At 38.8% G+C, this 15,237-nt stretch overlaps 1 protein-coding gene across 4 annotated transcripts in view; it reads left to right on the plus strand.

Annotated features, from left to right (window-relative positions):
• NRP1 (neuropilin 1) overlaps positions 1-13,882 on the plus strand; it is a 117,147-nt gene extending 103,265 nt beyond the window's left edge. For 2 of the 4 annotated variants that reach the window (XM_069859368.1, XM_069859370.1), the window contains exons 13-17: positions 2,679-2,816; positions 6,788-7,062; positions 7,523-7,616; positions 8,853-8,912; positions 10,157-13,882. In XM_069859368.1, coding sequence (XP_069715469.1) covers positions 2,679-2,816; positions 6,788-7,062; positions 7,523-7,616; positions 8,853-8,912; positions 10,157-10,446 — 857 coding nt within the window. In that variant the 3' untranslated portion in view covers positions 10,447-13,882. The remainder of the gene's footprint in view (positions 1-2,678; positions 2,817-6,787; positions 7,063-7,522; positions 7,617-8,852; positions 8,913-10,156) is intronic. The other 2 variants (XM_069859369.1, XM_069859371.1) reach the window with 1 other exon arrangement.
• The last annotated feature ends 1,355 nt before the right edge of the window (positions 13,883-15,237 follow it).

Here is a 15,237-nt window from a genome sequence, read left to right on the forward strand (position 1 = left end):
TTCAGAGCTGGCTTCAGCCCCTGAAGCAAAGGTTGTTGTCACTCCCTGCACTTTAGAATTAATGATTAAATTCTGGATATTTTCCTTATCCATTTCAGCATCCAGTTCTCTGAATTATATTCAGTCTTAGCAGTGTTCAAGGGAAGCAAGTATCACTCACATCATATGAAAAATGCTTCCCTTTGATCCACATTGAACTTCACTGGATATCTCATAGTTCTCAGGCTTTGAAATGGAGAAAACAGAATATTGTAATCTTCCCTTTTGGGATTCTTCACCCATTTGCATGCTTCTCCTGTATCTTCTGCTATTTATTTTTATTCAGAGTTGAACAATACCAGTCGTCTTTGTGCTCTGTACTCATTTATGTTGTGTGATATCTTCAGATTGATGTAATCTATCTACCACTGTTCTCCTTTCTTGTGGTTTGAATACCACACAGGCTAACACTAGCTTTGCATGGTATAATCCTTCGGGATTAATAAGATTAATTTTGTTTTACATTTTCCAAGACCTTTTCTAAATTCTTTTTTCATGCCTCTAATGTCAAAACCATGCAATATACCTCTCCCTAGGCCTTCTTGACAATGAAAGGCTATTTATCATGAACTTAAAACCCTTTAATTCATTTCAACATCACTCCGTTTCTTTAAAAACTCCCTTTGATTTTCAAATGTCCACTTTTGGGCAAGATGCTTTTGATCATGGCCCCAGTGTCTAGAAAAAAGAAACAAACCATATACTGAAGAAAGAAACATAATAGATTGCTTCTCTGCTGTCATGTGTGCAACGGCCTCTTCAGGTTTTGAGCCCAAAGAGAGATCATTCACCATGGTCTGCCCCTGTCTTAGAAAGGGCTAGAGTCCTCCAGGAAACATGTTTCCTCCACATTGAATTCCTGTGCCAGACATTATCTGTTTAATTCATTTGTTCCCAGCTGGGATGCCGTATTCGTGACAATGTGGACTAGACCCCTCTGGAGGCCAGCGGGAGGGAGGGGGGAAGCAGACAGGATGGGGCTGATGAAAGAAAGGAGCGAAGAATGAGGGCTCAGTGTGGAGAGATGGCACAGCACAGAGAAGACAGGCAGAGGAGAGGAGCAGGAGCTGCCATATACTCAGACCTCTCTGCTGACAGAAAGAAATTTTCTAGGGGCCAGAGGGGAGAAGGCACAGTGGCTGCAATGCAGGAATCCAGTGAGTTCAGTTAAAATCGTGCCTGGGAGGAAGGACCTGCCAAAAGAGGACACAGCATGTAAGGAGAGAATGATAGATGAACACTTTTTATATCCATTTTGTCTGAGACTACTCACCTGAAGTTTCCTCTGTGTTGATAAAATTATTATTCTAGTTTACTTTCCATTAAAATCTGGATTGTGAGTTCAAAAGCCTTTCCAGTCTTCCTTGGGCTGCTCAGTATGTGCAAAAGGTCCTTGCCTGATTAGACTGGAAGAGCTCCACCTCAAAGGTCTAGCCAGCCACAGGTCCTACCACACTTTCCATATTTCTCTGTATTTTCCCACAATAAACAAAATACATTCCAGGGGTTACATTATCTTTCCTGGCCTTTTTTTGTTTGTTTGTTTTTTGTAATAATGGGTAGAATCATAATTCTTCCCCCACAGCTCATATTGATGGGAGCACAGAGTCCTTTGTTCTTAGTTCATACTTGCACAAAGCGTCTCATTAAATTAAACCTAAGTTATTCCTTTAATAAGGCATGAGTCATGCCTAAGAAGAGACTTCAGGATTTCGCCACATTGCTGTGGCAAGGGTATAGCCCTACTGGGAACTGTTATTGCTCAAGGTGAGGTAAAATTTCATACCAATGGGGTACAAACCAAAAACCCAAAAAATTTCAAACTGCTTCTGAAAATAAGAAATACAAGGGACTTATGTGCTATCTTTCTATAATCTTTCTAGTCAAACACCAAGTTCTGTTGAAGAAAATAAGCTACTATGCATTAAACCTTTGGGCAGAATTGAAGAGAACCTGTAAACAAGATACAATCTCATCCTGACCTTAATACCAGACTTCCCTTGTTTTACATGGAGCTTGTTTTGAAGCTTATTTTGAGATCGCTTGGCAATCAGCCACACTTGTCCCTTTTCCGTCTCAATTTGTCCATTTCAATGCTGCCATCTTGTGGGCCTACTTATGTCTCTGGAAGATGCTGAAATAAGTTCCTTACTGAAGCCACGTACTATACATTTCACCAGAAATCCTTTCCTGCCAAGGACATTCCATTGGTGTTTCTGCCCTTTCTTATTTTTGTCCAGCTCTTATTAAGACTTGTTACAAAACATTGCACCATTATGGTACAAATCAATATTAATAAGCAAAAAATATATCTGATAAGAGAGCCAGGGCTTTCTTTTTCAGTCATGTATGTTACAGCATAGTTATCAGCTAATGTAGGCAAACCAGAGGAATGAATCTAACCACAAAAAAACCCAAAATATGGTTCATAAAGAGACAAGAAACACCACATCATTTACTAGAAATAGTCATTCTTCATCTGTTCCCCATCAGGACTGATCTTACTAAGGCTTCTCAGAGTTTCAAGTAGGAATGATTTTGTTAAAGGTCAAATGCCTACGTTCAGTTTTGAAGTACGAAATAAGAATTATGCAATTAATAATCACATTTCATGCCTCCTTTTACTGCTTTCCCTGCAGAGCTGCCTCTCTACAACTTCAACTGTGCCTTTGGCTGGGGCTCCCAAAAGACTTTGTGCCACTGGGAGCACGACAACCAAGTGGATTTAAAGTGGGCAATCCTGACCAGCAAAACTGGGCCAATTCAAGACCACACAGGTAATCATGAGTTCATGATTTAGCCATTTTACATGGGAAGAGTTTGTTCTGTTTAATACCAACATACCTTCCAAAACCGGAGGAGAGTGAATTATGCGTAAAATACATAGTGTCACAAAGATGATTCTCTAGTCAACCTAATCCATTATGTGCATTATACATAGTCACAGCTGACCATAATTGTCCTTTCTGTTGGGGAATAAAGACCATTTATTGCCCAGAATTGAAGATTTTCATTTCCCCTGGCTTGCCTTTGGGTAACCATCATCTAGGGCAAAAAATAAAGTCAGAATGACCAAATGTTCTGCAAATATCACAAAGTGATACAGTCATGAGCAAACCCCACATTATTCCTGCTTGTAGTTCTGGGGATCACCCACCACAGAAAGGTATTGTAAGGAAGATTTCCCAGGTGGATGTATTTCATGCCGTCCTCCACTTCAGTAGGAGTTGGAGATTATAGTCATCCGTTTGCTCATACAGAGGGTTTTTTCCCCGAAGTATCACCCTGGGAAATTGATTGGCTGGCTTTGTAATATCTAAGTCATGGCTCTGCATAATTAGGCAATAAATATGCTGCTGGCTAGTGGAGAAGGGAGGGCATTGCATGACCTGTACAGCCTCTTGCTTTAGTGTTCTCTCTTGCATACGTGCAGATTAATCAAATATGTTGAGATTAATCCCCCTTCCCATTTCTGCAACCCCTTTGCCTAATGAGAATGACAAGGAAATTAGACAAAATTGGACTTCTTAAATTCTGAGACACTTTCAATTGAATCTTAAGACAAGTACAGTAGTTTCAGGAAAAAAAAAACTTGTAATACTTTGACTATAAATGGCATTGTACAAATAAATGGCATCAAATTAACTAAATGCAGTTAGCTGAAGTGAAGATTGTAATGGTGAAAAAATTGATGCAAAGTGAAATGGCTCAGTAGGATCTGACATTGAGAGGAGGTTAAAAGCTATGTTAGCCAGAGACTGACAAAATCTAAAAGGCATGCATAAGTAAAGTTCTAATTAAGACAATGATGACAGAGTTCCTGACCCAGCACTGCAATAATATTCTGGAAATGAGAGCTATCTGCACTTTGCCACCAAGGATTATAGAGAGACCGAACCTGTCTTCGACCATGAGATGAAGAAATTATATTCTTCAAATGAGATTTTTGTTGTTTCCGCTGAACCCTGCTAGTGCAGAAGACTTATTTGTTCCATTAGCTGTAGCTTCAATCTTACAGGCAGCCACCTTTTCTCCTTACTGCACTAACTTACAATATTTTCCAAAATTTTCCTTCAACTCTTAAGGGCACCTTCACCTGCCAGGTGTGCTATTCACCTACTAGCAGGTATGGAATGAGCAGGGTGGATGTGAACACAGACCATGAGCAGTCTGAATTGCAGTGACATCTCAAACAAGCCGCTCAGTGTCACTGCTGCACAGCAAGCCACCCTATACATTGGGAGATCCAAAATGATCCATTTCCAGGCATATCGTGCTCTCAGATGCCCATGCATAAAGCTGTAGAAGCTTCACAGAAGTGGTCTTCAACAGCAATTGCTTTAAAACAGTAGGATACGCTGTATGTCACTTCAAATTATACATGTTATGTTTAAGTCTGACCAGAGTCAGGTCTTCCAACTGAGACAACCATCCTAATGCCGTGATTATTTTCCTTTTTCCCTCCCTTTGGATTTCCCTATCACCATTCTTTGATGAGATTTGTACATGTTGTACTGCCTTCTGCACAGAAACAAAGTTGGAAAGAACATATAGGCACAAGCACTCCTGCTGAAGAAGCTGGGCAAGATGTTACTGCAGTAAGACAGCAAAAAAAAGCCTAGATTTTTTAGCAATTTAACACCATCTTCCTCAATAAATTTCTTTTGAAGACCAGATACTTCCACATATATATTTCCCAGGATATCTCTGACTGCCTACAGAAAAATCCAAACAAAAGAAAGCATCCTTGCCTCATGTTAGAAGAAATATTTCTCTTTCTCATGTATTAGACTCACTCCTTCCAGTCACTGGGTTTAACTTAGTCCTCTTTGTTCCCAGTATACCTTTTACTATCCTATCCTTCTAATGCTTCCCAAAGTAGCGATGCTCATCTTCCCTTCTTCATTGATGCAGGACTACACCATTTCAGTCCAGCAAGCCTCAATAATACATCATTTCAAGTGAAATTCAAGAATACCATGTATAAGCAGAGACCAGCATTGATAAAACATCACCCTTCCAAAACATCTTCTTTTGTATCTTTTGTTTAAACATTGAACAGAGATGTGTATGCTTCTTATTATTACTTTTCTCCTTCCTACTTTCAAAATAACTTTATATCAACACCAATAAATGCTGTCTTCCTCCCTTCATGTGAGTGCATTACACATGCAATCTATTCTTAGACACATCAGGATGAAATCTGTATTTTCCCACCGTAATTCTCTGCAAAGAAGTTGTTCAAAACCAGACTGAAATGGATGCCTGACTGATGTAAATCAGAAGCACTTCTCTGTAGTCAGTATCTTACTTAGCAATTTTCTGTTACCAGACTAAATACACTCCCATGTGCTTCTCTCACCGTGTGATTAAATAAGTAATTTTCCAAGTTAAGGGTATTAGGCATTCAGTTCCAATGTATGAAAATCCATTATGCTCTTCAGAAAATACCAGCCATAATCTTATTCTTTTGGGAAATGGCTCACAAATATACAGAGCCTAATATATTATTAGAAAAATCAAGGGGATAACTTGAGCACTGTTTGTGACAATGCTCAGGCTCTACTTAGGAGCACTGTTTAGATCTCAGTTCCTGATCTCTGACCATGGCTGTTTAAAGCTATTTAATCCTTCATTGTTCTTCCCATTCTAATCTTGCCTTCTCAAGCACAGATTACTTCTCAAGCACAGATTACTTTGAACAGAGATTAAAAATAGCTCTTTGCACAATTAGTGTAGAGTAGGCCCCAGGGATTTCTGTCTAGCCTGTTGAACTAGGCCTGGCTTTCTTCAGGAGGTGCACGCTGACTAATGGAGCCTATGCTCTCACACCGAACCTGTTTTTGTCCCCTTCCCTGAGCAAAACCAAATGCCTCGTGTGTACCGTGTAGTGACCATGTTGTTGTGGTTCACTCTTAATGCAAAGCATCCCAGTGAATGGCAAAGGAGACTGCCAGAAGAAATTAGAATAGAATAGAATAGAATAGAATAGAATAGAATAGAATAGAATAGAATAGAATAGAATAGAATGGAATGGAATGGAATGGAATGGAATGGAATGGAATGGAATGGAGTGGAGTGGAGTGGAGTGGAGTGGAGTGGAGTGGAGTGGAGTGGAGTGGAGTGGAGTGGAGTGGAGTGGAGTGGAGTGGAGTGGAATGGACCTTTAAAGGCCGTCTAATCCAACCTCACTGCAGTGAGCAGGGACATTGCCCACTAGATCAGGTTACTCAGAGCACTGTCCTACCTGACCTTGAATGTTTCCAGGAATGGGGCCTCCACTGCTTCTGTGGGCAACCTGTCTCTGTGTCTCACCGCACTCATTCTAAAAAAATTTCTTCTTTGTATCTAGTCTAAATCCACCCCCTTTTGGTTTAAAACCATTACCCTTTGTCCTATCAGAACAGGCCCTGCTAAGAAGTTTGTTCCAATCTTTCTTATAAGCCCTCCTTAAGTACCAAAACTGCAATAAGGTCTCCCACAGCCTTCTCTTTTCCAGGCTGAACAATCCCAACTATCTCAGCCTTTCTTCATAGGAGAGGTATTTGAGCCCACTTATCATTTTTGTGACCCCCTCCTTAGAGCATGCCATCTGGGCTCCCAAACCAATACCCTCTGACTCTTTCAGTTGTGAGGCTCAACCCATCATCATGGAAAGAAAGTAAAACTATTAGAGGTGATAGGAGTTTCATAGGTAAACAGAAAATAAAAGCTGGTGGCTATTCCTAACACAGTCCTTCTGTCACAGTAGGAGATGGCAATTTCATTTACTCACAAGCTGACGAGAGCCAGAAAGGTAAAGTCGCCCGACTGCTGAGCCCCGTGATTTACTCACAGAACTCTGCCCACTGCATGACTTTCTGGTACCACATGTCTGGCGCACATGTTGGCACCCTGAAGATCAAACTGCGGTACCAAAAGCCAGATGAGTACGACCAGGTGCTGTGGACTCTGAGTGGGCACCAGGCAAACTACTGGAAGGAAGGACGCGTTCTTCTTCACAAATCTGTGAAGCACTATCAGGTGAGCTTGGTTGATCCTCACTGAACTAACACATTTGAGGCCAGTAAGACCTTGCCGATCATGTTTTATACACCATAGCAGAAGATGTCACTGAAGGATTTATGGAGACAATACCATACCTACAGATGAGGTACTATTGCTGTGACAGTAATAATAGTGGCATATTTCACGGTAACTCAGATGGCAGTGATACAAGCAATTTGTTATCAAAGGCCAAATAAATACCTGAGAAATCATTTCTCATCTGTCACAAAACTGCATCCTTGCCACCATTTTGCTACTGATGTAGAAGTCTTTAGTGAAGTTATAACATTATATAAATTCACATTTGCATATATAAGTTCACAAAGGTATGCAGTGCAGATTGGCAGGCTACAAAGTACGTGTAGATATGGCATCACGACAAGTGAAGATTGTGTGTTAACATGAAAACAATATGAATTTTATCTTATTTTGCCAGGTGGTTATTGAGGGGGAAATTGGAAAAGGAACTGGAGGAATTGCTGTGGATGATATTAAAATTGACAATCACGTAGCACAAGAGGATTGCCGAAGTAAGTATAAATAGCAAGAACATATAGAAACACAATCCAAAACATTATTTATTTTGTTATGATAGCTGGTTTTATCTGTGAGAAAGGAATAAATAATTATTGGCTGTGTAGGAAGTTTTGTGCTGAAAATATCCTGATCTATCCTGTAATTCTGAGTTTGCTGTGACTTGTTTGCTGTAGTCACCAGCTTGGTGACACGTGGGATACAAACTAATGTTATAACATGGCCTTTTCTGCATCTAAGCCAGGCTATTCCTGAGCTGCTATTTGAGTCCTTTTATTTCTGGCCGGTCTTGAGTTATTCCAGTCACCGATGATCATATGCACATTGCATACTGTACATAATTTGGCAGCAGCAACCTCAGATAAACACAAGCAACTGAACCCTGTCCTTCATGATGAAGATAAAGCCATAACCTTCATGTAGGAGAGGGAACAGAACCAAGAACTCTCAGCATTAGGAAGATAAACTTATGCCATGGCAGCTGGCAATACAACTGAGAGCAATAATAGAAGGTGTTCCTCACCTTTTGTAGCCAATATCCCTTTGAGGGTATGACAAACTTCAGGTACATGGCGATTTCACTGCAGGATGAGAAGGTTGTGTAATCTCTTTATCACAGTCCATCTTCTGATGTTCATCATATGCCACCAGAAAGAGGCAGGACATACTGCTTGGTCCTTCTGCAGTGTCCTCAGTGCCACGAGTGCTGGGATCACAGAGACAATATTTACCTGACTCCCAAGTGAGAGAGGAAAGTAAATTATTTCTTAACTCCACGTTTTGGTTGTTCATACCAAATGCTGAGTAAAGATTTTGGCCTGGGAGGTAAAGTCAGAAGCTCAGTCTGAAACCCAAACACCAGTGGCCTCACTGCAGTAAGTGAAACTATTCTTGTGATTAACTATGCCTGTGCTGAAGAAGTGTTATGGAGTTGGGCTCCAAAATTGTAAATACAATGAATGAGATGCTAATTCGTCACACTGATTTCTCTTTCCCAGGCATAGAGAACCCCTGCTTATAAATAGAACTATGCCAAGACTGGGCGGAGAGGAGTTTTTAAATCTTTCTTTTTTCACCATTAATTTTCAGAGCCCATCATAATGAACAGTTCTGTCGAGCTGACATAATGATGCTCTGACACAGGAAAATCTGCTATACTATCATTGCCAGCATGATAGTCAATCAGTGTTTGTAACCCTAATAATCAATGTCAATTCTTTTTGCTTCATTAGAATCAACTGATGTGGAGAACGAAATAGATGAAGATGACGACCCAGAAAGTAATCAAACAGGTAAAAATTGTGTTATTTTTAAAAGGGAATTAATTTTAAAGTGTATTTTCATGTGAATTTGTGTATCCTTTTTTATTTATTTATAGATTAGTTCTTTAACTGCATGTTGTATTAAGTTTTTCTGATTTATCTAGATCACATGCTAAGATGGCTTACATTTATTTGATGGATATAAGGGTTTTATTGTTCTATGTCATATAATTGGACTTTGTATTATTTCTACCTATCTCGAGTCTTCTAGATTTTATATACATTATTCATTACATTGTGTACATATGTATGCCTACACATGGTAGTTCCTCAATATTTTTTTACTTAGAAGACTTTCCGACAGCTGGAAATACAACTATCATCATATTTTAAAATTTATGACTTGCACAGTGTCTAGGTAATTAGGCTCAAAACTCTTCAGGCTAATTTTTTCACAGACCTGGCTGAAAATGTCGTTTTATGACCAATCTACCAAAGCATTATCACTTTCAATGATGATGCTGTAAATGGACCATTAAATGGACCATAATTGTCATATTGTCCCAATAATACAATATACTTGCATTTTTCAGACAATGAGCTTATTTTTCTTTCTGTTACAGTCAATGGGATTTCTATCATTGATTTCAGTGAAAGCAAAGTTTGTCCAAAAAGATGCTTTCCTGCCAGTTAGCAGGGTTTACAAGCTTATTGAATTTCTTTCATAAATGGAAAGGGTTGAGGGCAAACGTTATGATACCCAGTGAGCATTTTACACAAAAGGGCAGAGTGCTCTTCTGTGTCAGTTCTGCCACTATTTCAACTTCATGGTTCAACCCTGAAGTCAGTGAAGTGGAGATGAATGTAAAATGGTTCAAAATTCCCAACCAATGTCAAAGGCTATAAACATTCACACTGAGCTGAATAAGATTTAATTAATATTTTTGGGCCAAGTACTACAAGCAGGCAAAACGTAATGAGAAAGTCTGGTTATTCATTCCCATAACTCCCACTTAGTCCAAGGCAGAATCAGACTCCTGCATGTTAGCAGTCTGGAGTCAAGGGCTGGAGAACAGTATGAAAAATAATCCATAAATATTTGGGCCATGTTATGGTTTTCAGCTATTTATGACAACTTCCAAGAAGCTAGATTTTCAAATTATGTAGCAACTTATGTTAAAAATGTTATCTCCTTTCTTCAAATTTCCAATTCATCAAAAAAGTTCTAAATAGAATCAGTTCTAAAAACGTTGCAATTCTTTACTCCATTTCAGGATTTACACCTCCATACCGTACAGGTGAAGACTATGATGATAACATCTCCAGGAAACCAGGCAGCGTCCTGAAGACCCTAGATCCAATCCTTATTACCATCATAGCCATGAGTGCGCTTGGGGTACTTTTAGGAGCCATCTGTGGAGTTGTCCTGTACTGTGCTTGTTGGCACAATGGGATGTCGGAGAGGAACTTGTCTGCACTGGAGAATTACAATTTTGAACTGGTCGATGGTGTAAAACTGAAAAAAGATAAACTAAACACACAGAATTCATACTCGGAAGCATGAAGGTATAAAGCGACTGGAGAAGTTTCAGAGAATTGGGATGGAAGGACATAGCTCGGTCGTGCTGGGGAACTGTTCATCTTTTACTGTACAGGCTGAAAAGTGCATTGATGACACTGAGCCAAGGTTTTCTCAGGAGCTTCTGTGAGTGTATAACCAACAAACATGGACAACAATCTGTGTTAACGATCTGAATCATGTACAGTCTGCTTTTTCTGTTGGTTTTATTTGAAATAATCAAATGCTGGTGTTGAGACCAAGTATGATTGACTTATAGTTCATTTTGTCTTTCTTTCTCTCCCTCTCTTTTCTTTTCCATTAATGGATAGTTTTGTTTTTACTGTGCAAAATCCAAGATGCTGTCACAAAATGTATCCAGTGGGGTCCTTTGGATGGACATGCTGTCTGTAGCTCAGTGCCCAGAAAATATTGGAGTAACATCAAATTTAGTGGACTCCTGCACCTGTATTTGTGTATAATTGCTCGTGTTGTGCATAGGCAAAGAAGGGTTAGGATGTTTTTGAAAGTACTGCTGCATCAGTACTGATATATGTGTCAGCTCTGTTTACGAAGCAATACAGTCAAATTTTATTGATGTTTTTCAGTGTTGTACTAAATTTTGTGCTTGTGAACTCCATAAAAGAGTATGTGCCATCATCAGACACAACTGGTAACCGAGTGTACTTCGTAAAAACTAAACAAAAAAGTCCTTGGCACTGGCTAGTGTATGTCCTCTCAAGTGCCTTTTCGTTTGTACTGCTTCTCATTGTGTTAACATTAACTACAGCTCTGCTTCTCTGCAGTGATGCTCTTGTCTTTAATCATATTCTGATGGCTCACTGACTTAAAGAAAAGTATATTTTAGTGTAAGAAACTAGCCTCAGCAAGGCAAGGGCTAATCAGATTTGACAACCTGGCTCGATTGTTCTGCTTTCTGTATTTTGATTTCGTGTCTCTTGCCCCTTTTGTATAAAGCTGCAATATCCCCTTTTACTGTTCTTTCATATAGAATGTATTTTCAAATGTAAAATCTCTCTCCCTTCCTCTTTTTTCTCTCTCTTTCTCTCTCTGAGTAGATTGCATAAGCATTTGCCATTGCCAAGGAAAGAAAACTGCAGCTTTAACTTGCTGGTAATGGCAAAAGATTTTATTAGAGTTTGTGTTTAAAAGCAAGGGAAAATTCTTAACTTTAGCCTCCAAAGTTGAACTTTGGGTTTCTTAAAAGCATAAAGTGATGGTATCTTTTTTCCTGAAGTCATGGATCATGTCTTTTATCCTGAACAGCTTGCCTGTTAATTACACTAGGGAAAATGATTCGCTTGCTGAAAAGATTGCCTTTTAAATGAGAAACTTTCCTTCTCCTGCCCCTACCTGAATCCAGAGTACTGTTCTCTCAGTAAACGTGTATATTCATGTTAATCAATGTTAATTGGGCTTACACATGGGTATTGAGGGCAGAATAAAATCCCACAGTGTATGTAGGGTATGTTCTTCTGTTATATCCAATTGGTATTTCATACCAGGAGGTTTCTGTTCAACCAGAAGTGCAGATAGTGACAGATTGAGCAAACTAAGTAGTGTAAGCTGTCAGAAAAATGTGTTTGACAATTATGTGGTAACTTTTTAACATTTTGGGGCAAATATTATTGGACAAATAATATTCAACAGCCTATGCAGCTGGTCCAACAGGGTAAAAAAAAACAAGATTTTGTTGCCCTCAGGGGTCCATAGGAGGAGATGAGGGACCTTGCACCCCTTGCACCTTCTATGGTGACCCACACACAGCACAGACATAACTGGGGAGGCAGTGGAAGAAGGCAGTTTTAACCTTCCCTGGGTATCCACCAACCAGCAGGTAAAACCAATGCAAACATGGGAAAAGGAACTTCCTGCAAAGTGTTGAAATCATGTTTTTCCTCACTGAATTCTCCAAGCAGAGCCAGGGAATTAATGATGATTTTTTTAGTTAGTCTTTTCTGAAGCTGCTTTTGTAGTAAACCAATGAAATATCCTGTCCAGGATTAGGACTAAAGAAGGGCTAATTCAGCCTTGAATTACTAGAGCTACGGAATCTGCCTCTATTTATCAATTAAATGTTTTGAAGTTTATCATTTCACCAATGCAAACTATAAAACAGAAAAACCTGTAGAAAATCCACCTGTGACCTAGAAATTGAAGAAAAGGGGGGGAGACTGGAGGTAAAAATATGAGTTTGGTAACTGAAAATATTTTAAAGGAAGACCCAAAAGGAAAAACAGTGGGCAGTTGCTACTTCAAAAGGCTCCCAAAGGCAGAGACTATAGTGAATATTCAAACACCCATTTAGATGCCTAAATTGGAAGAATTACCTCCCCAGGCTCTAGACCCTGGGTCCTCCAGAAGGTAAAACAGAGCACCTGAGGCCTGATAATTAGGCCTAAAATTTAGTTGATGAAATGTCCAAAGTGACAAACTCACTTTGGCAGAGGCAGAATTCTTATTTGCATCCAATAGTGGAATTTTACCATAATGACATTGCAGCAGCTAGTTCATTAACCCAAAGAAAGAATGGATTTTTCAAAACTATTTTCAGCACACCACCACCGTGTGATTCAGGTGTTGAGGTCTGTGCTTAGCTGAAAAAAACTTCCAGTCCACCAGCCTGTCTGTGAGTTGCACACGTGTATTGCCTTGAAGATAAAATCCCATTGGGGAACCCAAGCTCAAAACCTTTTGAAATATTCCCATGTATTTCAATAGATTCTGGACCAGTTCTTGGTCTTGATCTGTTTGAACAGAAAAGCTGCTGGTTGGTGGTTTTATTCATCTTTTAACATACTGAGAATAGTGAACATAAAAAGAAATATATCTCCTTTGTGGTCTTCAGACCTTGCTATTGATAATTAGGATCTAGCATCGAAGATTTGATTTCTCTGAAAGTAATAGAATGAGAGTTGCCCTTCAATAAAGGAAAAATGATACTGCAACTTTACATTGAAAAGTATCTTGCACTGATAAATATATTTAAAAAAATTATATGTTTATAAAGTTATTAATTTGTAAAGGCAGTGTTACAAAATGTTCAGTTTATATTGTTTTAGATTGTTTCATAATTTTTAAAGTGTAAAATAACATATTTTTTTCTTTATTGAAAAACTATAAAAATCTTCTGTAGTGAAATGATTTCATTTTACTGGTATATTATTGCTTCATGTTTTGTACCATCATAAAACTTTGTGCAAATTTTTTTTACAGAAATTTTTATTTTCTATGACAATATGACACTTGTAAATTGTTGTTTCAAAATGAACAGCGAAGCCTTAACTTTAAATGACGTTTGTATTCTCAGACACTGAGTAGCATAAAAAAAAATCACATAGAACTGAACTGTAACTTAAATTTCCAAACTATGACTACTACATTCCAAAGAAACAGTTGAATTAAACATTTTCATAAAATATCCCATACCTGATGTATTTTATTATACTAAAATGGATTGGTTTTATTAAATGGCTGGGACTTTTTAGCATCTTGCAAAAAGCACAATGTTTTAATCATAGTTACATTTGTTGGTAGGCAACTCAGACATGTTGATGAAACCATTTATGATTTAGGATGGAGAAATTCACCTTCTGCTTGCCCAGTTCTCTCTCTCTGCTGGAAGGCACTCGACTACATGCATAACTTTTAGCCAGAGAGCAGGGATTTAAGAGGACAAATCTGCCACCACATCCCTTACATTGCAATTCACCTCACTGTTGTGGGGAAACCCACACCCTACACAGGTCATATGCGCATCTTGTGGCTTACTCTCAGGGGAGGTGAGTTTTACCAGGGAGTAATGTCTGCTTGCTCCACTAAGTCTCTGCTCCAGTAGTAAGGTTTGTACTGATCAGCTCCCTTTACATTTCCACTGAAGTCATCAGGACTTGCCCAGCTATGGCCAACTCTCCCAATGCAAAACACAATTTGCTGACTGGAACAAATGCTCCAAGGGCAGCCCACTGGGCTCAGTTTGGCATTCAGTTGGGTGCTGAACTCATCTGTGGAACATATGATAACAGGTAGGGAGCCCTTCAAGATATTTGTGTCCAGATCAGAAGCTTTAGATTACACATTTCTTGTTCTATACAATACTTACCTATTTGTTTCTTTTTAATATTGAGTGATCTGCACATTAAAGTTCATCAAATCCTTTATGTTGCACATGTGAACAATGGACATACTGTCAGTATGTCATTACGTTGAGTACTAATGGGTAAACATTTTACTTCAGCTGCTTTTCTGTCCCTGGAAAATATATTGTACTTATTATCACATATCTCGTGATTGTTACATTTCAGAAAGTATCACATCTTGTCTCTTCAAGGGAGCAGCATTGTGGGTACAACATATGGAACTACAATGCATCTGAAAAAACCTTGGGTTTGTGGTCAGAGTAGGGATCGCTCTCAAAAGACAGTTGTGAAAGTTGTGGTCCGTATAATCACTAAATTCAAATTCTTCAGACATTTTCTTCATTGCATCCTGTTTGCTTCTGTGATAACCAGCCACAGGGCTCTTTGAGGGAAAATAAATGGCAATGGAATTAAGTAATGCAAAAAAAGAAACTATAAAGCGAAATCATTAAGGATGAAGTTCAGGAGAAAAGTATTTTAAGTTAAGAAAATTCTCTTTCTTTCATTTTTTATTAATTAATTAGCCTAGAAGCTAACAACTACTTAGCTCTACACCTTCAGTTTTCCATGCTAAATAGGCTGCATGAAGGAAAGACAAAAATGATGCAATGGGATCTGAATTACATTTCAGAACATA

Source organism: Phaenicophaeus curvirostris, chromosome 6 (assembly GCF_032191515.1).
Source record: "Phaenicophaeus curvirostris isolate KB17595 chromosome 6, BPBGC_Pcur_1.0, whole genome shotgun sequence".
Taxonomy (NCBI): Eukaryota; Metazoa; Chordata; class Aves; order Cuculiformes; family Cuculidae; genus Phaenicophaeus; species Phaenicophaeus curvirostris.